Source organism: Onychostruthus taczanowskii, unplaced genomic scaffold (assembly GCF_017590055.1).
Source record: "Onychostruthus taczanowskii isolate IOZ18803 unplaced genomic scaffold, ASM1759005v1 scaffold14, whole genome shotgun sequence".
Lineage (NCBI taxonomy): Eukaryota > Metazoa > Chordata > Aves > Passeriformes > Passeridae > Onychostruthus > Onychostruthus taczanowskii.
Window position 1 is genome coordinate 281,756 of NW_024498573.1, and position 23,182 is coordinate 304,937.

General features: G+C 53.4%; 1 protein-coding gene across 1 annotated transcript in view; it reads left to right on the plus strand.

Annotated features, from left to right (window-relative positions):
• PPP2R2B (protein phosphatase 2 regulatory subunit Bbeta) overlaps positions 1-23,182 on the plus strand; it is a 38,417-nt gene that overhangs the window by 7,857 nt on the left and 7,378 nt on the right. The window contains exons 2-4 of the mRNA XM_041397510.1: positions 19,024-19,121; positions 20,335-20,500; positions 22,010-22,122. Of these exons, the coding sequence (XP_041253444.1) occupies positions 19,024-19,121; positions 20,335-20,500; positions 22,010-22,122 (377 nt within the window). The remainder of the gene's footprint in view (positions 1-19,023; positions 19,122-20,334; positions 20,501-22,009; positions 22,123-23,182) is intronic.

Sequence of the window (23,182 nt, forward strand, 5' to 3'; positions counted from 1 at the left end):
AAATTTCTGGCTAGCAGGAATGGTGTGCCAGATGTCTGCCTGTGATTGCCTCTGCTCGGGAAGGTCTGTTCGGGTAGCACTCTCAGCTGGGGGATGCGAGTCGTGCAGGCATCCTGGGGCAGTCTGCTTGTTTGCCTGATGTCTTGGCAGAAGCCAGAGTCCCTTCAGAGTCTTTGCAAGCGTCTCTGCAGCAGTTTCCTTCTACAAATTGCTCTGTTTGAAGGCACCAGAGCAAACAGGGACCTGCACCTCTCAGCAGTGACAAACTGTTGATTTCTGGCTAAATTTTGGTGATGGTGTTTCTCCACCCTGGCCTTAGATGAGGGCTCTGCTCTGGGGGCTCTGCAGGCACCAGAGCCAGCACGATTTCCATCTGTAGGTCATGGCTACCCTGCCAGCACCTGGTGCTGCCTGTGAGTCCCAGGAGCTGTGCTGGCTTTGCTCAGCAATGCTCTGAGCTGTGAGCTGTGCTCTTTGTGTTGGGTGGAAAGCATTCCAGAGGCACAGCCACTCTGGAGAGCTCCAGCCTCTTGCTAGCAAGTGTGTTGTGGTGGTGGAGAAAACCCAGTGCTGATGGGCAGTCATGCTGCTGGCGTCCTGGGGGTACCTGAGGAAACCCCTCTGCCCCTGCAGGGCTCAGTACAAGCTCTCCTGCAGCAGAGATCTGGCTGTGGATCCTGTTTCACACTGTCATTTGGCAACCTGATGTAATATTTTTCATTAGGAGTCCTGCAAAGTGCAGCAGCAAGGTGTTACTGATGGAGCAACTCCAGCTATAACAGGGTATTGGCTTTTTGATGGAAGTCATCAGGGAGAAAAACACTGGGCATAAAAACAAAGCCAGAGATCAGTACCTGTGGCACTGAATGGTCAGATTCACCCAAAATTGTGAAGATGATGCTGTGCAGAGATTACCTTGTAGCTGGGGCTGTTTCTGGTGACAGTGAGGCCACATCCATGTCTCCCATGGATCTTTAGGTGGTCAGAGTTCCTCATCGTTGCCATCAGTGGCAACAGTTCCTGCTGACAGGCTGGTTTGGAGGTCAGCCTCAGTCAGGCACTTGAGAATTCAGTCTGGGTGTAGCTTAGAAGGGAGAAGAGTAGCTCTTGGTTCTGATCCAACACACCTTCACTAGCAGCTCTCAAAGCACTTCATAAACAGGACTTTACAGATGCCAGGCTGGGCATGGGTCTGGCTTTGGAGCTGAAGTCTGCTGTGTTTCCTCGTTTGCATGGGGCTCTGGGGAGGACACCCAAGTCTTGTCATATTTGGACATTTGATCGAATGTAAGAACTTTCTAATTGGGATGTTTATGAGTTAATCACATGTGACACTTCGTTTGCTCCCTGCTGCAAGCCTGAGATGTGTGTGAGGATGTGGGGAAGTGGATCATCCTTTTTTTGGCTTTGTGTCACCCTAATGCATTATCTCCATCTGGTTGTCTCCTCCCTCCTTGTGTCCCTCAGCTGGAAGCGTGTACCAGTGGCTATTAATAGATGAATCCTGCAACAGTCTGTTCTTGCAGATGGGATTCTCAGCTTCTGAAGGCTGAAACTCATTACAAATAAAGCAATACGCTGTGTGGTCCTTAATACAATTAGCCCTGCTCTAAGTTAGTCCCTCAGGGCCAAATGCTGCTGTCAGTTTCCATGTGAGGGCTGCCTGGGAGTGTCATGGCCTGTAGATCCCAACCCACATGTTCCCTTGCCCTGGCTGCTGGTGGACACAGCCGTGGTGCTTTGGGATCCTTCCTGACACCTCTGGCTGTGTGTCCCAGCCTCCTGTGTGGTTTACAGGGATGGGAGGACTGTGCTTCTGCATGTCTGTGTTGCAGAAGGATGTTGTCTTTTGAGGCATTTGACTTACCAGCTATCCCACCATGTCCTTGAGCAGCCAAAACCAGCCACAGTGCAGGGCTCCTCTTGGCACCAGGCTCTCCCTCAGGCAGGCAGGCCCATCTCCCCCTTCCTGACGGGTTGTTCTGCCTGTGGAAGGGGGCAGAAGGACAGAGGAATGTTCACAGGCATTTTGGGGATCCCTTTTCTCAGGGATCAGCAGTTGTGACCACATGGCTGTGGGCAGTTAGGTGTGTCTGCACTTGCTGCTGTGCATGTCTGTGTGCTTGGCTGCACACACACAGACACACACACAGACACACAGACACACAGACACACACACAGACAGACAGACACAGACACAGACAGACCTACACACATACACACACACACAGACACACACAGAGACACACACATACACAAACACACAGACACACACAAACTCACACAGACACACACACAACAGACACACAGACACACAAACAGAGACACACAGAAACTCACACAGACACACACAGAGACACACACATACACAAACACACAGACACACACAAACTCACACAGACACACACACAGAGACATACATACAGACACACACAGACACACAGACACACATACACACATACACAAACTCACACAGACACACACACACAGAGACACACAGAGAGACACATACACACACACATAAACTCACACAGACAGACACAGACACACACACAGACACACAGACACACGTCAGTGCCTCTAGTGAACCTTCTGCTTGCTGGGCTTGGAGTCATGACTGTTTTTCCTCCCACTCCCCCCTGCCCCTCCCCAGCTCCTCCTGGGGCAGGTGGGTGGTGCAGGCACGGACCTGCTGATGTGGGAGCAGCAGGAGAGCGGTGCAGGGTGAGCCAGAGCCTCCTTCAGACGCACATTCTGCACAGAACCTGCTCCAAATTGTGCTCCTGTCTGGTGTGGTTGCCTTTGCCAGGGACCCAAGCAGCCTGGGCAGCCAGAGGGGCTTTGGAGTGCTACTCTAAAAGGCTTTGTTTCTTTAATGAAGAGAGCTCTGCTTTCTCTTGAGAAAGGGAGCTGTGAGGCTGTTTTCAGATTAATTTTACCACGCCTTGCACGTTCTGGAGGGACGCATCCCAGCAGGAATGCTCGTGTTCCCACGTGCAGGAAGTGTCTGTCCGTGTCAGGCTGGGTGTCAGCATCTGCTGGGAATGGGCAAAGCTCCTTGCCCGACTTCCCCAGTGTGTCTGCAGAGTGGGGTGAGCTCGGGGCGAGCGCAGCAGTGAGCGTGGCCAGGGCAGCTCTGCTCTCCAAGCAGGGCACCACAGCCCCCCTCTGCCAGGCTGGGGAAGATGGTTTCACTTCCAAGCAGGGCACCACAGCCCCCCTCTGCCAGGCTGGGGAAGATGTGGTTTTCTCTCCCCTGGCTGGGAGTGATTTTCCTGCTCCAGGGAGGAGCCGTGCTCTGCTTTGAGGTACAGGTGTACAGCTGAATTCCAGACTTGGGAGGCACTTTGTTCTTGATCTCCTGATAGCTGCTGCCTCACCAAACCTCTTTCTTTCCCTGCCATCTGTTTCTGACAATGTGCAAAGTTATTGATGAGGTGATGAAATCAGAGGACTGGGCTTTGCCAGAAAAAGGGGTTTTTTCCTCTGCATATGCACTCTCAGGCCTTCAGATGAAACCAAGCCCTTGGGAAACCTGTGTGTCAGGCTCAGGCAGCAGCTCCTGGGCTGGTGGTCTGGTGGGTAGTGGTCCAGCCAGTGGGTTCTCAGTGCACAGGCAGGCCTGGGGGAGCTGTGGGTGGTAATCAGCAGTGGAAGAACACACCATGGCATCACCTGAGCGAGCTGTCCCCGGCGGTGCTCAGCGTGCTGACAGCTTCCTGCCTCGCTGGATTCAGCTTTGTTAGTCCTTGGCAGTGCTGTTTGGAGGCTGGAAGGCTATTTTAGGTATATTTAATTACAGTTTTTTCTTGCTTAGTGAATAGCTGCAGTTATTAACGTGGAAAGGGTTACAGGAGATGGCAAATATTCAAGGCATTCTTTTGTCCTGTCCTCCAAAAGACAGAGAAAACAGTTACATTTATCAGCAAGCGCTGTTTTCTGACTAGCAGAGTTTGCAAGCAGTTTTCTGTGTTTCTTTTACTTTTCAAAAGCCATTGATTTTTGCAGTGTTGCAGTTAGAAAACAAGCCTATAAACTGGTGTATTCCTGCATTTAAAATGAACTTTCATTCTCCTGCTGTCTTTTTACTGGTTTCCCAGCCCTGCTGAATGTTGCTTTGCTCAGCATGTTGTAATTGGCCTGTGGAGATCCAGGTCTGGCTGGTGTCACTTAAACCCCAAATGGCTTTGCAATAATGTCACTGTTTCTGGACTTCCTGCACAGGAGCAAAGGTGCCCACTCCTGCACAGCTTGTACTGCATCTGTATTGACTGGGAGCACTTGGCTAATCGCTTCCTGTAATTAAATTCTTCACTAAGAATAAAGTTAATCTTCTCAGAGCATATAAAACCTGACCCGCAGCCTGAGCAGGCAGAAATGCTGCTGTTTATAGGCACCTTGATCCAAGAGTAAAGGGCCCATTCCCAAAGCAGAAGCAATTAGGATAATTAAATATTCCTTGTCCTGAGTCAGGGATATATAATAATGAACTATATGTGATGTGGTAGTTTTCTGCTTGAGGTTCCATAGACTCTTGAGGTTGCAAGGGACCATTTTGCCCATTTCTCATGGCTCTGGCAAGACACCACTCAGCCCTGTGTATGTGATGGGACCACCAGTTCTCCTTGTCAGGGTGCTGGGGCTGGCTGGGGCTCTGTTGCGTTCTAAAGTTTTTCACATTTGCATTTTCTCTGTTTGATGATGCTCAATAAGTTTGGCAGAGAGAAATGGATGAGACTTTCCCCAACTTTTTTTCTCTTTGTTTACATAAACACATTAATAAAGTAATTGCCCAAATCCTTGCTGGCTGGCAGAAGCATTAAGCTTGCTATAGGCCGCTGACTTAAACCATATGGTTTGGTCCCAAGGCCTCTTTGGGTTTTTAGAAGAGGTTTAAAAAGTGCCTGTTTGCATCATCTTGAAACATTAACATTCCAAGCACAAATAGTTTTGCATAATTTATTACTCTCACTGTAGCTTTGCTCGTACCCCAAAGTTCAACTTCAAGTACTGCATCCTCACTCCTCATTATTTATGTACAGCAAAACAAAACAACATTAAGAGTCAACCAGGCATTGCTGTGTTTCACTGGATGGAGAAGCTCAGACTTCTTGTGTAGCCATATCATTTTGTGTTCAATTATTAAGAACCAAATTCAGAAGGAAGGTAACATTTCCAGGATCCTTTCCTGGAAGGCAGGAGTGCTTCTGGAGAGAAAGTATGTGGTACCCGGAGGATGCCAGGTACTTGCCATCAGCTGTTCAGTTTGGACAATTACAGTACATTTGTCAGTTCCACTTTTATTCAGAGTGAAATCCACTTGCCAGTTCTCACACAGTTCCAGTGCAGCAGTATTTCCTCAGCAAACAGTGTCAGTGGTGCCCGATATGACAGGGCTGATATCGATTCCCCTAGATTATTTTGTAATACCTGTTATCTTTGCAGCAAATGTCGTATCTGAAATCAGAAATGTGGGTGAGACATGCAGCAATGCCCCAGTGAGGAGAGTGTCGGGGAGAACTCAGAAGCAGAACCCCAGCCTGCTTCACTGTGAAGCCTGGTGTGCCAGCTGGGTTCCCCCAGCATGGTCTGGGGTTCCAGCCCATCACTTCTGCTCCAGCTGGTGGACGTGCAGAGCACTGGGCAGAGCCTGCATTCCTCCCATCACTGTGCAGATATGGGTACCAGGAAGATGTCAGCCACTGCATCAGATGGGGGCTGAATAAATCAGTGTGCACGGATTGTTGAGCCTCTTTGTTGTAAAACAAATGGCCTGTGGTCAGTTAATCATATAAAGAAACATCTCCCAGACCTCATGGCATTATTCATAAGTACTAAATCCTCTTGCAGTTTCATAAACAGAATCTCTGTTAAAATACGGGGAAATTACAATCTGGAACAGTGGTTAGAAATGTGGCTGCCACATACTGTGGGAAAAAGAGCAAGAGATTTTTTTTCTCTTGTAAAGGTCTCGTCTCTCCCTCACCTGAACCATCCCTTTGCCTGCAGCTCAGCGGTGTCCTTGTGCTGGAACCGTGCTTGCTGTGAGTGCCCAGCCTGGCTGGGTGCTGTGGCAGCCCTGCGAGGGACAGCCCGTGCCCTGGGCTGCTGGTCCAGGCTGTCCTGGCCCGTGGCTGCTGGCTGTGGAGCCTTCAGTCCCCCAGGGTCAGCCTGGAGCGGCGTGCCCGTGGCTCTCGGCCACCGCCGTGCCAGCGAGGACCGGCACCAGCCTGGCCCGGGTCTGGTGTGTCTGCTTTGGTGTGTCTGCTTTGGTGTGTCTGCTTTGCTGTGTCTGCTTTGCTGTGTCTGCTGTGGTGTGTCTGGTCATCGTCTGGCACTGGTTTGTCTTGGCATTGCCCCTTCCGTGTGATGGGGCCATCTTGGTGCTGAGAAACCGCCTTTGTTCCTGCCCTCGTTTCTCCCTGCTGGAAGGGGAATGAGCGTGCTGGAAGGTTGCCTGTTCTGGTGGTGACTCCCAGAGTCTGCCCAGCCTCTGCTTCAGTGCTGTCCCCACTGCTCTGTGGTGAGACAGGTGGGAGCAGTAGAAGGTCACAGATTCACTGTGCTGTTTTTATCCAGATTTACCTAATTCTGTGTTAAATGGCTTTGCGGTGGCTCCCAGCCATGTGAAGCTGGGCTCTCTGGGCCATGTCCAAAGGGGCAGCTACCTTCCCATAGCACCTCTCTGCTTGGCCTGTGCTCCCTGAACTTCCATTTCTTCTGCTGAAGGCCTGGAATTGATGTCCGTTGCTTTTCCATCATGATTTAAAAGAAGCCCCCTAACTGTGGTGTCCCAATTTACAGTTCGTGTTTCAAGAAAGTGGCTCTTATGTCTTGCCAGCCCTCAGCACGTTCACTTGTTAAATTATGCACATGCTAATGAAGTGTGAAAATCAGCCAAATAACAACTCTCTGTAATCGCTTAATGTCCCCAGAGAATTGTGGCTTTTTTTATTATTATTATTTTATGATTTGTGACCCATTCTGAATAATGTTTCTGGAGGGCGTTATTCCAACAACTGGGGTTAATTAGCATTTTCACTTTTTCCCCTTCTGAATGAAGCCCAGACTTGCTCACAGCCCACGGTGCAGTTTGTTTTCTGTTCTGAATTAAATAATGCCTAGATTTCGATCAGAATGGGAAGCAGCTTTCCAGCAGAGCTGTTAAAATCCACACCCTTACCCGCAGCATACACCTGGGCACATGGCAGGGGCCGCATCCGTGCTGGGTCCCTTGCTGGGATGCTGTTTTGTGGAAGTGGTGCTGCTCCTCGTGCCCTGGCAGCGCTCCCCGCCCTGGGATGGAGCAGCGGCAGTGGCTGACGTGCCCCAGCCTTGCCCTGGGGTGTCAGACCATCTCACGCTCCCCAGCTCTCCGTTCCCTCCGTGCTGGAGGCCCTGGGGTGTCAGACCATCTCACGCTCCCCAGCTCTCCGTTCCCTCCGTGCTGGAGGCCCTGGGGTGTCAGACCATCTCACGCTCCCCAGCTCAGTTCCCTCCGTGCTGGAGGCCGTGCAGGCGAGGCTGATGCGGGGTACCCGTGTCAGGAGGGTGCAGCATGGGCAGCGAGTCACTGTCCCTGGAGCTCTGCTCCGCCTGCCCTGAGCGCTGTCAGACGCGGTGTTTGGGTGCTGCTTCGTGCCCCCCGCGGTGGGCGTGGGCGCGTGTTCGTGGTGCTGACCCCCTTGGCAGCCGAGGCTGTCCCCAGTCCCTCCAGGACAGCGCCGGGCGGGCCGTGACATTCGGAGCCCCTGGGGGCTGATGGGTGATGCTGTGTTTGGGTGGGGGGCTCTGAGCTAGAGCTGTGTGTGACTGAGGAGCTGAGATCAATGTGATTCTCTCCTGGGGAGCCCCAGCAGGCAGGAGCAGAGACAGGGGAGCCCAGTGCCTTGTCTTTGGATGAGGATCGGGCAGACATGATGGCGTATAGAAGCAGTGTTGCCTGATGTCAGGTAACATCCAGTAACCTGCTTTCTCACTGACCCATGAGGAGGAAAAGAGATGAAGTACCCAGGTCCCACCTCATTTTTAGAAGGTGAGGTCTGTAAGACAGCATACTGTTTACCAGTGCAGCTTTTCAGTGGATGCTGGATGTTGTGTAGTTACGTCTGTTGGGTGTTGACCATGTGTGCTGCAGAAACACTCACTAACCCTTCTCCTGCTGCATCCAGGTAATTTTCACACTCACCCACCCCTCTCATGTCAGAAACAGCCTTGTATTCAGGATTGTTATGCCTCGGTGTCACACCATTCACCTGTGGTTAAAGTGGAGTCACAACCTTCATGACAAACCAGAGCTTCATTCAAGTGCTGTCCTGTGCTAGCTGTGTGCTCTGCTGATGCTGCAGCCTGCTGGGAGCTGCTGTGCTCCAGGGCAGGAGCTGAGAGCCCCGTTCCCCTTGCACACGGGTAGGAAGGCCGGGCAGGCAGTCACTGGAAGCAGAACCAGTGACAGCCCCTGACAGTAGATGGGTGGCAGAATCACAAACTGCTCAACAGGAGCCGTGGTGGCCTGAGAGCTGGGTGTTCCCCAGAGCTGCTCTGGCTGTGGAGCTGCTCGTGGAGCTGCTGGCAGGACTGCCATGCCTGGGCAAGGGACAGCTCCCTGCCCCTGCCTGGCCTCTGTGTGCCTCTGCATCTGCCCCTAGTTCAGAACAGGCTAATCGCTTTTCCATGCACTCTAGCTGATTTTGGTGTGTGGCTGTGGTGATGATAACACCCTGCTGGGAGCAGCCAGGTTCAGCTCTGACTCTGGTCCCTGCCCTGTGGTGGATGAACAATGTCAAGATTATCTCAGCCCAACAGTTTGGTCAAAAATATTTTCCACTGATCCTGCCTGGGGAAGCACCATGTTTAGTTTCAATGATACAGCCCTGACACCAGAAAAAGAGCTTCCAGCAAAGACTTTTAATTCCCTGTCAGAGTCAACGTAATTAAATCCCATCTGACGGGAAGAGGGTTTTCACTGGATCTAGTGAATGTCCATGCTTCTATTTGGAAGCCTCTAACATCCCTGAGTTTATTCCCAGCAACAAACAAGGGTTTTGTTTCCACTAAAGATAGCTGTATATATGAAATTTGTTACTTTTCAAGCAGAAATATTTGTTATTTACACTTGCAGTTTATAAACAAGTGGTTTTCACTCTCTGTAACTTACCAGCAGGAGCTGGGAATACTGCCTTGCCCACAGAGACCTTGGGCCTTCCCCAGGGACTTGAGGCACTTGGGTGCTTCCTGCACCCCAAGTGGCAAAACTTGTAAAGTTCAAAGACAGGCTCATTTATAGCTGCAATCTGCTCCTTCAAGCTGCTGCACAAATCACTTTTAAGCAATTCATTTCAGCGGCTCAGGACATCACTTAATGAACCCAACTAAATTGAAAGAAAGAAAGTTTAATTAAAATACTGCAAGGAAAATGTCTTGAGACAAGCTCTTCCAGGAGCAGATTGAAAATGATGGCACAGACATCTGTCTTCCATGGGAAGCAATGTGAAAGTCGGCAGAAAATTTAGTTTGTGATGAGTTTTAGAGGGAGCAGATAAAGAATGTGCTGTGGTCTGGCCCCACAGGGGCTCTGGGTCACCGTGAGCTCTTGCAGAGCCTTGTGAAGGGTTGGTGCCCCAGCAAGGAGTGCTGACAGGGGCAGGCAGTGGCACTGAGCCACATGTGGGGGCAGAACCTGGCAGTGGCCACCTGCCACGGGTGTCTTTGGCACTCTGGGCATGGGGCATGTCCCGCAGGGAGGGCCCTGAGTGGCACGAGGTGTGCTGACAGGCTGTGCCACTGCCAGAGAGGGGGCACTGGGGATTGAGTGGGGCCGAGGCAGGGGAGTGCTGCTGTCCCAGAGAGGGGTCTGTGGGCACTGGGGATTGAGTGGGGCCGAGGCAGGGGAGTGCTGCTGGCGGAGCACTGTGGTGGCTGATGCCAGTTTGAAATATCCTGTCTGCCCAGACTTGGGTACTGAGGTGGGGGTGGCACAGCCCAGGGCTCTGCCCAGTGCTCTGCCTGCCCCAGTCCCACTGTGCTGCCATCTACTCAGCACAGCCCCAGATGTTGCATTAAGCCATCTTTGGCTGATTAAATTCAAACCTGTGCAACAAATGCCAGGGACTGCCTGCACAGCGTTGGTGTGTTTGCTTTCCCGTTGGAATTGGAGCGTTAAGAACATTTTTTCAAATGCCACCACTCTGATGGGCATGGACCCTGCGGGTGCTCGCTGTGGAGAGGTGGTTATGGCAGAGAAGGGTCAGTCTCCCATGCAGAAGGTGCTCATATTCCATCAGCCACATTCCCCATTTGCCTCCCCCATTCCCCTTCGTGTGCCAGACGCTCGGTGTCTCACTGCTGACCCACCTGTGTTTGTGTCTCGGTGCTGCCTCCCGGGCTGGCCCACCTGCAGGCAGCTCGCTCAGGCACCCCGTGCCAGGTTTGCCCTCGGGCACCCATCACTGGAGTCCCACTCCATGTGCAGTGTGATTTGGGATCCTCCGTGGAAGCCAGTGCCAGGTGTCTGTGAGAAGCTCCTGTTGCAGCAGGTGCCTGTTGTGCCTCCCCTGCTCAGCTTGTTCCAGGGGCACCAAAGTGGAATAATGTGACAGAGAATGACATCAGAGCAAGATGGCAACAAAATTGGGCTGTAAGCTGAAAATAGCTGCTCTACATGACAGCAAAGATTGCTGCTTCTGAATTTTGCTCGCTTAGCTGACATTTGGGTACTTCTAATTAAAATTTTTCAACAGTCAATAGTTTTTGCTGATCAGCTAACAGATGGCTGCAGCAGGATGACCAGAAAGACAGACTGCATGGCACATGAAGTGTGTTGGAAAGCATCCATGCCCGTGTCTGTCAGAGGAGCAATGCAGGGCTGCAGCTGAGCTTCCTGCGTTTGTCCCAGGGCTCAGGTGTGTGCTGAGGGTCAGACCTGCTGCTGCAGTGTTCAGCACAGCGTCACCTTTTGAGAAAAGCAGCTTTTGTGTTCCTGCTGCAGATAAAGATCTCGTAAGCAGTAAGAGCTCAGTACTGTTACCATCTGTGAGTATCTCCCTGTTCAGATGTTCAGGTTTTCAGCAACCAGTGATGTCCCTGGAAATCATAGGTTTTCAGAAGGTATTTTGGAACCAGGCCACTTTTTGGGTTGCTTATGCCTTTATACCCAAGCATGAGAAGTGCCCTGACAGTTCTGTGGCAGAAATCATTGGAATTTTTAAAGGTTTTAATGTGGAAGGGGTGGAGGACTTGATCAATGCTCAGCTGCTTTTTACAAAGTCTCTTTTTTTTTTTTTTAAGGGTGTATTTTTGCAGATGGACTTGGATTTTCCATCACTATTCCTAAGCCCAAATCAGCCATTTTGAGGAGGTTGTGTCTGCTGTGCAGCTAAGCCTCTTGGCACAGGGATGCAGCATAAATCCTGCAGTGAGCCAAGGCACAGAGCAGTCGGATGAGTTGCCTGGAATGCTCTGGCAGTGTGAGCCAGCACAGGCAGCGAGTGCAGGGAGCAGCCAAGCACAGGGCAGGGGGGGCACGGGCAGGGGGCAGGCTGCTGCCAGCCTGAGCCACTGCCCCAGTGCTGTCCTCTGAGCCCAGCTCTGGGAACACCAGGGAGTCACAGAGGGCTGCCCTGATGAGCCCGTGTCTGCTTGCAAGATGAATAATGTAGAAAAGAATAGTAAACAGAGGAAAAAAAAAATCATTCAGGAAACTCTGGGTTTCAGTAACTGCCCAACTCTCAGTTTGCTTTTGAGCCCCTAAGATTAGCTCTGTTGGTTAGAGCTTGGTGCAAATAATGCCAAGGTTGTGAGTTCAGTCTCTGTATGGGACAGTCACAGACTCAGTGATCCTTGCAGATCCCTTTCAACTCAGAATATTCTGGGATTTCTTAGAAGAAGCTGCCTGTAGACCATGGTTGGTGGTTATCTGAGGTGTACATGCAGAGGGTCTGTCCTGGCTCAGCCTGGACTGTTCACTGGGGCAGCACCTGTGAGCCTCTCCCACCCCACCCAGAGCTGGCCGTGCTGGGGCTGGTGGTGAGGTTATTTGCACGGGTGGGGAGATTCTTGGGTCCCAGGCTAATTGTCTTGATTTACGTGCTGTTCTGCCACCACAGGTGTGATGTGTAACAGCTTAATAAGGTGTTCATAGCCTGACCAATTAAAAATTGCCGTTATCCAAGAGCTAATGGGTTGTTCATCGTGATGCAGATAGAAGAGTTTTGTGTTGTGTGCACAGCCAGGACTGGTGTGCAGGCATGGGTGCTGTGTGGGGCCAGGGCAGCTGGGCCAAAGGCAGCTCTCCTGCTCTGCTTCACTCTCTTCACCTGCTCAGATGGGCTGAGCTGTGGCTCTGCCTGAAAGCTGCCCCTCCCTTCCCTTTCTGTTCTATCGTTCTGCTCCTGTCAGTGGCCCAACCCATCACATCCCCTCCGTTCATGTCCTCGCCCTGGGCACCTGGGGCTGTGAGAGCCCCTGGGGCTGTGAGAGCCCCTGCTCCCTGGGAGTCTCTGTGCTGAACCCTTCCATGATGTTATTTCCTCCTGAACTCTCCTTTCCATCAGTTCCAGTAAATTACACCTGGCCAGGATGGTGGAGTGGTGTAAATTCACATTCTTGCATGCTGGCATTCTGAAATGGGTGCCTTGGTGGGGCACGCTGAGTGACACGAGGGTTGCTGCCAGCTGGGAGTTTCTTTCGTCGAGGTTGGGTAGCACGAAATTCCTCTTTGCTGTAACAAGGGCACAGAAATTTGGAATGTGCCAGTATTTTTAGCTGCTCAGTCTAGGAGTGTTATTCCATTCTGGGGAAGAGGAGCAGCTGTTGGCAGCTCTGCAGCATCATGTTGCCGTGATGAGGAGCAGGGTCCAGCCCTGCCTGAGCTGCTGGGGGTCCCGTGTGAGCCGTGACTCCCCGTGACTCCCCGTGACTGCCCGTGACTCCCCGTGACTCCAGCCCCATCCCTGCAGGAGCAGGACTCACGGTGGGCAGAGGGATGGGCCTGCCCCTGGCTGGGAGCTCTTCGGGCATGGTGCTTTCCACTCATGGAAAAGTGCCCATCCCTCGCTCACCACAGCCCTGGCCTGGCTGGGATGAAGGGGTCGGACAGGTGCCGTGCCATGCCGTGCCATGCCGTGTCATGCTGTGCCATGCCGTGCCATGCCATGCCATGCCATGCCATGCCAGGCCATGCTGGGCCATGCCATGCCGTGCCATGCCATGCTGGGCCATGCCATGCCGTGCCATGCCATGCTAGGCCATGCCGTGCCATGCCATGCCATGCCGTGCCATGCCATGCCATGCCAGGCCATGCCGTGCCATGCTGGGCCATGCTGGGCCATGCCATGCTATGCCGTGCCATGCCGGGCCATGCTGGGCCATGCCGTGCCATGCCGGGCCATGCCATGCCATGCCATGCCATGCTGGGCCATGCCATGCCGGGCCGTGCTATGCCGTGCCATGCCGGGCCATGCCGGGCCATGCCATGGCTTGCTGGGCTTCACTTTGTGGTGTCAGCAAGCTGTGGTGTTTCGGGGTGTTTTGCTGATGCTCCAGATCCTTACTGGGCTTAATGCAGTGGAATTGATTTCTGTTTCCCAGGCTGTGATTCACCTCAGCAGGGGATAATCAATGCCGATCAATCACACGTGATTTTGCATGCCGTTAGAGTGCAGTTTAACCTCTGCTGTCCTCTGCCCTCCCCCCTGCCGTGGATCACTCGGTTTGGGGCAGGATTGATGGCCCAGCTCCCCACACTACCCTGCACATGGAACCTAGCCCGCTCTGGTGGGACTTGGATGCCGGTTCCTCGTGCCCGTCAGCTCCACGGCCTTGCCCAGGCTTTCTTCCCCTTTAGCCTGCCATTTCTGTACCTGAGGGGCCCTGAAGTCCCCCCTGGTTTAGTTCCTGACACTTTTTCATGGGCAGGGAAGGGAGATGCATTCCAGTCTTTGAATGAGCCCCTTGCTCTGCCCGCTGGGCTGGGGGCTGAGGGTCCAGCTCTGCTGCAGCTGCTGGCTGTGCTGGGTTAGATCTGGCCTGACAGAGGGCACAGAAGCTCCTGGCTCCTTCAGGGTGCCTTCAGTGTCCAGGCCTGAGCACTGGTGGGGCCACAGCTCCCATCAGACTGCACATAAAGCCCTGCCATGGAGGGGAATTCCTCAGCACTGATGGCAATGCCTTTCAGAGTAAACACTGTGCCAGCTCTTGTTGTGTTTGTTTTAAGAGAGGCAGACAGAAAGGGAGACCAAAGAGGTCTCTTTTAAACAGTGAAATGTAGAGTCTCACCATTTTCTGAGCAAAACAAGACCACAGCCTGACACTGAAGGTCAGACCTGGGAGTCCTCCTTGAGAGGCTGAGGATTGGGCTGCGTTAGTCAGTTGTAATTCTGATGTTTGTGTCCTTCTCAAAACCCCTTTCTGAGCTCAGGGTCCGTCTCCTGCCGTGGCATGATGGGATGCAGAGAAGGTGGGATGCACTGAGACCTCCACAGGGGATCTATGGGTGGACCTGTGCTCTGGCTCTCCCATTACCAGACGTTGCCTCCATAAACCTCTTAATTTTTCATTGCCTCTTTGCTGTCTTCATCCTGAGTGGTTTCAGATGTGGGTTTTGTCCCCAGTTAACAGGACCCATTGTTGTCCCACTTGCTTTCTCCCTGTGGGCAGGCAGAGCAGGGAGTGGCCACTGTGCCATGGCTTGGTTGTGCTCCCAGCCAGGGGCCACATCTCTGTCTCTTTGGCAAAGCCCTGCAGCCCCCAGTCCCTTGGGGGGTCCAGTGGGGGATGAAGGTTGTGCTTGTGGTGAGTTATTACCCCACACTTATCAGTATTAAACTCGATTTGGCAACTCATAGCCTGGGATTTGAATGACCTAAATCCTTCCTTTGGCAGCCTGGTTTGCTGTTATTTATGGTGCTTCCCAATTTATTATCATCTGCAGTTGGAGGCTTTGTGCGTGGTGCTGTCCACCGAGTGATTTCTGCACAGTAAAGAGAGCAGAGCATCCAGAGCCACGGTCCCCAGACCCCCACACCCCTCCTGTCCCCTGGCACCAGCCCTGGGGCAGAGCTGAGCGGACAGGGAGGGCAGGGGCTGCCCCAAAACGCAGAGTTGTGTCTGGGGAAGGAATCGGCTCGATGGTGTCATCAGGACAGCTCCTGTGCCTGGGCTGTGGCAGAGCACTGGGGCTGTGAGGGGTCAGGAGCACAAGGCTGATGAGGAGCAGCTGAGGGAGCTGGGAGGGGGCTCAGCCTGGAGAAAAGGAGCTCAGGGGGACCTTGTGGCTCTGCACAGCTCCTGCCAGGAGGGGACAGCCGGGGGGGTCGGGCTGTGCTCCAGGGAACAGGGACAGGAGAGGGAGTGGCTTCTGGTTGCACCAGAAGGGAAGTTTAGTTTGGATATTAGGAAAAATTCCTTCCCTGAAAGGGCTGACCAGCCTTGGCACAGGCTGCAGTGATGGAGTCACCATCCCTGGAGGGATGTAACAGATGTGTAGATGTGACACTTGGGGACGTGGGTTAGTGGTGACCTGGACAGTGCTGGGGGAATGGTTGGATTCGATTTTAGAGGGCTTTCCCACCTAAATGATTCCGTGATTGTGTGTGGTCACAGACCTGCCTCTCACTTCCTAGCCCAAGGAGGCATGCTGCACTGGGACAGCAGGCAGTGGGCAGAGCCCCTGCAGGGCTGGGGGCACCCTCTGCCCGCTGGGTTTGACTCCAGGGGTGTCCCTGCACCACGGAGGGGCTGCACTGCTGTGGCTGGGCCTCACAGGGGTGTCATCCTGAGTGCACTGGGGCCACGTGCTCCTGGCACAGGTGTTGGGACAGGTGTGGTGTCCCGTGGCCTCCCCAGGACAGGAGGGACCAGGGCCCTTTGCATGGAGCTGCTGCAGCAGGTGGGGTGTGCCAGGAGCAGGGATGATGTGCCTGGAATGCTCTGGGAGCGAGGACAGGGTGCTTGGGATGCTCTAGGAGCGGGGATGTGACAGCCAGGCCCCTGCCCTGGTGGGCAGAAGGAGAGGGGTGGCTGCGTGGGCAGCTCCCTGCTGCAGATCAGGCTGCTCCAGGGATCCGGGGCTCAGCACCGACTGCAGCTTCCCCAGTTCATCTTCTTTCTTTTTAAGAACATTCATTCCCTGTTCCTGGCAGAGAGCATGCCTTCCTCCACGCTGGGAGAGGGGGAGGGGGGTGTGTTGTAAATTTCCCATTTTTCTGATAAAACTGTATCGCTACGGCGGAAATCAAATCCCATCTTGGATATTTTTAGCATGAGAGCATGAAGGCACAGAGATGCCGAGGGAAGGGAGGATGGGAGGGGAGCGAGGACGGCGGGCTGGGTCTCCATGGAAACTGTTTGCTTTAAATTCCCGCATTGGGGCACTGAGTGTGTAGGAGGTGATGAAGGAAAGGAAAAAGCAAAAAAGAGGCAAGGTTTTTTCCTTTCTGTTGTCACAAAACTGCTGAAGGAACCTTAGGAGAAATGGGCATAAATTATTGATCATCTCAACACGAATACCTGTGCATTTTCATTAGCAACCACCCTGTGGTGTCTCTCGAGGGTGCAGGTGGGGTGTGCAGACCCCTGGTTTGTTCAGAGACACCTTTGGAAAGGAGCTGGTGTCTCTCTCTGATCCTGAGCTGGTTCCTCTGTGGGACTGCCCCAGCTGCCCTCTGGATGTTCTTGTGTGCCAGGCTGCTGTTTCTGCCCAGACACACCAGGGGAAAGAGCCAGTGCCCAGACCATGGGTGCTGGGGAATGATGCTTCTGTCAGCTGGCGTGGATTTGGGCTTGGGTTGGAGGCTTCTACTCAGAAGAGGGTTTCTTTAATATTTAGGGTATTTTTTTTAAATATGAAAGGTGTAGTTGGCCAGGCTCTATTGGTGTTCTTGTCTGAAGTCCTGATAATGGGCATGAGTACACCTCAGGTCTGGGGGACGTGTGGACATGAAACCCCCTTGTCTGTGGGTGCAGTGTAAATGGGGGCTGGGCTGGGGTGGCACGAGGGTGTCTGTGGTGCCTGGCCCTGGTGTCTCAGACCACAGCCCTGCTCACAGGCTGGTGCATTAGATCATGTCTGAAAAACTCCTCACTGCAGCACACAAAGTTATTTTTAATTCATTGAAAAGGGAATGACCTAAAACCGGCAGCTGGTAATGGAGAGGATTAAATAGAGCAAAACAGGTACATTTTCAACTGAGTAATTTCAGAAGGAAGCAGCATGTCTCATTATGAGGTGCACGTTAGCAGTGCCCAGCCAGAGCCACTGAGTCCCCTGGCTGTGCTGGAGCAGCTGCTCCCAGCCTGCTCCCAGCATCATCCGTGTGACACCTGGGGACACCAGGCTCAGCCCATGGCTCCGCAGTGATGCTCTCCAGGGTGGGCTCACCTGCTGCAGCAATGAAACCCCTGTGTGAGCCAGGGCTGAGCTGGAGCTGCTGGGCCAGGCTTGGGCCAAACACAGAAGTCTCTTGCTCAGCTGGGACGCTGTCTGGGGCACAGAGGTGTTGTGTGGGGCAGCCCATGGGTGTGTGAGGGGACTCTCAGGTGCCCTGTCTGGGTGGTGCTGCAGCAGGGGGTGTGGGTTTGGGGGATGCTGTCTGGGCTGGCATCCTGGAGGACAGACCCTCAGGGGTATTCTGAGCTGCACCAGGAGCTTGGGCCAGTTGCTGCATTTTGTCTTTTCTCGTTTGCTGAGGTAGCTTTCTGGTCTGTATCTGGGAGAAAACTCTTGGGGAGGGAGAGGCACAGCTCAGGTTATATGTTTCTGAGGCTTTCTCTGCTGGCACACACCAGAGCTAATGCACAGGAGGAAGCAGAGCAGTGCTCAGAGGGCTCTGAGTGCTGGTGGCCACAGCCCGGGCAGTGCCATGGCCTGTGAGCACGGCCGCTGTTTGCAGCCGTGGCCAGCACCAGGGCTGCCCTGAGCCCTGGGCTGCAGGCGTGAGAAGGGCAGGGAATTTGGGAATGCAGACGGCAGGAGTGAGCTGAGCCGGCAGCTGTTATGGCCAAGTGTTCATCGCAGAGTCCTGCCCCAGTGCTGAGGCTCCAGGGCTGCAGTTATTCTCCCAGTTCCCCAGCTTCTTCGTGCTGCTGGAGAGTGGTTCCCCAGGCAGTGGGTGAGCACCAGTTGGGCAGTAATTGCTGTGGAATTAACCTCTGACATTCTTCTAAAAATAGGCCAAATAAATCCAATCATTAACAGCTCCCCCTGTGCTGCCTGGAGGGTAAACACTGCAGATTAAAGCTTTTGCACTCACAGGTCTCTGTGTGTCCCCTGGCTTCTCCTGCCACTGAGCCCAGGACCCTGGTTTGTGGGGAAGGGGAGCGGTGTCAGTGCAGGGCCTTTTCAGCTGAGGGAGGGCTGAAAGGCACCACTTTAATTTACCTTAGTAGGCGATGGTAGGTTCAGCAGTGTGCAGAGGAGAGCAGCAATGTGGATGTAGTCACCTGAGCTGTTCTACCTGAGAAGCTCAGGGAGAGAGGGCAAAGGTGAGGTTAACCTGTCTGCTCCCTCTCCTCTGAGGGTGAAGGCAGACCACCAGCCAGGCACAGGGTGGCACAAGGGCCAGGAGGGAGCCAGCTCTGCCCATCAGCCAGCTGCTGAGATGAGATGCTGGGGGCACCCTCAGCACCAAGCCGTCCCCAGGTCTCAGGAATTGATTGTGTCACCCCAAACGGTGAGGGCAACTCCCCAAGGCATGAGGGGAGCATGCTGTGCCATGCTGTGCCGTGCCACGCTGTGCTGCCCAGCCCTGGGCCCCTGCTGCTGACAGCAGTCCTCAGGCTGCATTGAGCACAGGCACAGTACCTGGAAATCCCACTGGAACCGGGGCTGGGGCACAGGCCAGGGCAGGGGCCATGGCAGCATAGTGCTGAGCCCGTTCAGTGTTAAAGATGATAGAAAAACAGGGATTTATGGAGATGCCACAGGGTACCAACGAGGCACGTCGCTGTACAGGGCATGGTGCTTCCTGGATGCCTGTGGAAGTCAGGCTGCAGTTACTTAAATTGTCTTTGTCTTCTCTTTGCCAGCTGACATCATCTCCACAGTTGAGTTCAACCACACTGGAGAGTTACTGGCAACAGGGGACAAGGGGGGCCGGGTTGTAATATTTCAACGTGAGCAGGAGGTAAGTGCCAGTGAATGCAAAATGCCCATTTTATCCTTTTAAGTGAAGTGTCCTGCTGTTCCGTAATCCGCCTGTGTCACTCCTAAGCTCGGGGCTCTCCTGGCATACTACAAGCTGAAAAGTAGCTGTTAACATCAGCAGGGCCAGATTTCCTCCTGCCAAACACCTTCCAAACATCACATTGCCTGCATCCCTCTGCTCCATGTGTAACAGGGACCAGGCAGCACATCTGAGTGTGTGACGAGTGCCCGCCTTGGAGATGACACCACCCCAAAACCCATCATGCCACCAAAATTCTGCCATCCACCAGTGTAGATGGATGCAACAATTAAGTTTCCCTTCCAAAACTTTGCTCAGGAAGTGCTAGCAAATGCTTTGTTGGAAGCTGGAGGTTGTGCCTGCTGGAGGAGCGTGTGTTCAGCCCTCAGCATGGCCCTGCGCTGGTGGGCACCCTGCCAGCCTGGCTGGGGGAGCTGTGCCAGCTCCTGCCACCTGGGATGGCCCCCACCATTTCCAAAGCTGTCCCAGTTAGCTGCTCTGCTCTGAGTCAGTGGGACCTGTCCTCAGCTGCTCTGGAAGGAAGGCATCAGACCTGGGCATGAGACAGGTCACGGTCCAATGATGGTTTTAAATTTATGTCAAAGTTAAGGCTTTAAAATTGTTTCTACATACTCTGAACTCAGTGGTTGACCATCACATGTGCAGACACCTCATCAGCCTTTCCAGCACTGGTCAATTTCTCCTTTTCGTCTCATTTCATTATTCTACTGCTTTTCCTGAACTGTAAGCCTCCAGCATAGTTCTGAGTGTATCCACGCAGCTCCTGTTTGAGGGGACACGTGGGGCTCCAGCCACCCAGCCAGACCACGGCCGCCCATCCTGTGGCTGCCGCTGCTGCCAGCAGCTCTCCTGTGGCTGGGTTCAGACAGGCAGGAGCTGGCACTGGGGACAGACTGGGGTGGCATCCATTCCCTCTGCGTTCCCTCTGTTTCCCCTCCATTCCCTCTCCATTTCTCACCCATTCCCACTGCGTTCCCGTTCCGTTCCCTCTCCATTGCCGCTCCGTTCTTGCTGTGTTTCTGCTCCGTTCCCTCTGGTTCCCGCTCCCTCCCCACGGAGCTGGCCGAGCCGCGGTGTCGCGGAGGCCGTGCCGGGCGCCCGGCCCTGCGCTCGCTGCCACGGCGCCCTGAGCCTGCTCCCCTGTCCCTCGCAGAGCAAGAACCAGCCCCACCGCCGGGGAGAGTACAATGTCTACAGCACCTTCCAGAGCCACGAGCCCGAGTTCGATTACCTGAAGAGCCTGGAGATCGAGGAGAAGATCAACAAGATCCGATGGCTGCCGCAGCAGAACGCGGCCTACTTCCTGCTCTCCACCAACGGTACGTGGCACGCTGCTCCACCGCCCGGCCTGCTCTTCTCTGTGCTCTTTATTCGGGGAAATAGTGGCTCAAAACTCTCCCTGCAGGGTCACTCGGGTGTCTTGGGGCAGTGGGTCTGCCAGAGCTCCATCCCTGTGCACCAGGTGTGTTTCACAGCACAGGTGTATTTCTCTTTGAGGGAGAGAGGGAGGCTTCTGCCCTGATAACAACTTATGGTTTGTATTCTCAGGATCCTGGGATTTATTTATTTTTTTTAAGACAAAACTGCAGGTGTTTTGTTTCAATTTGCAGTCACGTTGGGCTCAGCAGTTCCATGTTATGTTCTGATAAGTATCATGAGGATCTAGGAATATTACTTGGGATGAATGGGACCTTAAGATGGATGTGACTTAATTACTTCAGGGGAAAAGGAGGGGTCTAATTATATTCCATAACCAACTTACCTTGTGTTATAGAATTGACTCTATTGATCACTGTAACAAAATTCAAAGACTTATTAAACTCATTTGGGGGAGAATCATTGAAATGAAATGAAGATTAATTATACAGCATAATGTTCTGTTAATTGAGTTTTTAAATAGTTTTTTGATTAACAGGGATATTACCCTTCCATTTGGGTGGTGTTCCATATGCAGGCAGGTTATCAAAACAATTAGTTTGGAAATACTCCTGTGTTGTACTGTTTCTTTTTGCTCTTACTATTACACTAACATTTTATAGTGAACCCCCCCCAAAACAGAGCTTGTTAATAAAAACAAAATTAATTTACACTGCTTTGGAGTTGCTGTGTAAAAGAGAAAATGAAGATGGATGATGGGTTTTGTATGAAACCTGGTGGAAGTGATGATAAACTATGGATGGAGCCCCTGCCAGGAGGGAGCGAAGAAAACACCATTATTCAGAGTTACCCCACGTGTTCGTGGTGTTCTTTCTGCAGGGGCTCTGTGGCACAGGGGGTGGGATGCTGGGAGGAGACAGGGAGCTGCTGGGGTGGGAGCTGCCTGCAGTCCTGGGGAGGGCTGGGCTCTGCACAGGTCTGGGAGGGGAAGGTCAGCGTGACTCTGGGTGAGTACAGACACCCTGTCACCTCAGGGCCCTGAGGTGTGCCCTGCACAGCTGTGCACCTGCAGCTTGCTGTGGGCACAGGTACCCCTGTCACCTCTGCCAGCAATGGCACTGGGGCACAGGTACCCCTGTCACCTGTGCCAGCAATGGCACTGGGGCACAGGTACCCCTGTCACCTCTGCCAGCAATGGCACTGGGGCACAGGTACCCCTGTCACCTCTGCCAGCAATGGCACTGGGGCACAGGGACCCCTGTCACCTCTGCCAGCAATGGCACTGGGGCACAGGTACCCCTGTCACCTCTGCCAGCAATGGCAATGGGGCAGAGGTACCACTGTCACCTCTGCCAGCAATGGCACTGGGGCACAGGAGGTTTTCCTGCCTTGGCACATCTGTCAAGGCTCGGGGAGCAGCCACCTTGATGCTCTCCTCTCTCCTCCCCCAGATAAGACTGTGAAGCTATGGAAGGTCAGCGAGCGGGACAAGAGACCGGAGGGATACAACCTCAAGGATGAGGATGGCCGTCTCCGAGACCCCTCCATGATCACCGTGCTGCGGGTGAGTGTGGGGGGACCGTGGTGGCTGCGGGGTCTGGGATGGAAACTGCTGCTGGTGTCCCCTGTGTGCCATGGGGCCTGCAGTGCCATGGGGCCTGCCGTGGGATCTGCAGTGCCATCATGCCATGGGGCCTGCCGTGGGGCCTGCAGTGCCGTGGTGCCGCGCTCGGTTGGTGCCCAAGGCAGCCCCCGGTGCTGTGACTGGTGCAGGGGCTTGGCAGTGACGAGGGAGCTGCCAGGGCTGCCAGGGCTGTGCTGATGCAGGGCAGCGTGTCCCCTGTCTGGTGCCACAGTGTGCTCCATGTCTGGTGCCACAGTGTGCCATGCTGCCCCACGGGCTGTGCCCATCCCAGGAGGTGCCAGGGCAGAAGCTCTCCCAGCTTGGAGCGTTCCCAAATGTAGCTGCTGCTGTAGGAGTACTTCCTCCAAATGAGTTTTCCTCCTGGTCATGACCTTCATCAGACCAGACCAGCTTGTAATTTATTAACACCCTGTCTGAATTTGCATTTTGAGTACTTGTGGGTTTTATATTTATACATATGAAATTATTACTATGATTGTGCTATGATTGCTATGACTCATTTTATGGGTCCCAGTTCCATTGTGCGTGAAGCCATTGAGAACCCTGGGCAGGCAGTTAATTCTTGTCTCTGTACAGGGCTGTTCCTGGTGACTGGCAGTGTTTTTCTTTACACAGCAAGAGAGCATTTATTTCATGTAGATGTGTATCTGCTGTTAAGTTTCAGGCAGCATTTCCAGCCTAACGTGGTGATACCTGACAGCCCGTTGGAGAGGTTTGCTCAGTGCCTGGCTGTCAGAGCTGGGGCTGTCAGCCCTTGGCAGGCTGGGAGGCAGGATTTGAAAGGCAGCAGTGTTAAGGATGTTATCCCAGGTGGTGCTTCCTTCTCTGCTCAAACACACTGGGAAGGCCCTGGGATTTCTTTCTCCCCTGCAGGAAGTCATACTGAGATATCAGAGAACCGAACAGGGTTGGAGTCCACTCCCTGCCTGGAAAGTTTCAGGCTCTGTTTTGCTTTCAGCCCGTGCACTGCTGGCAGCAG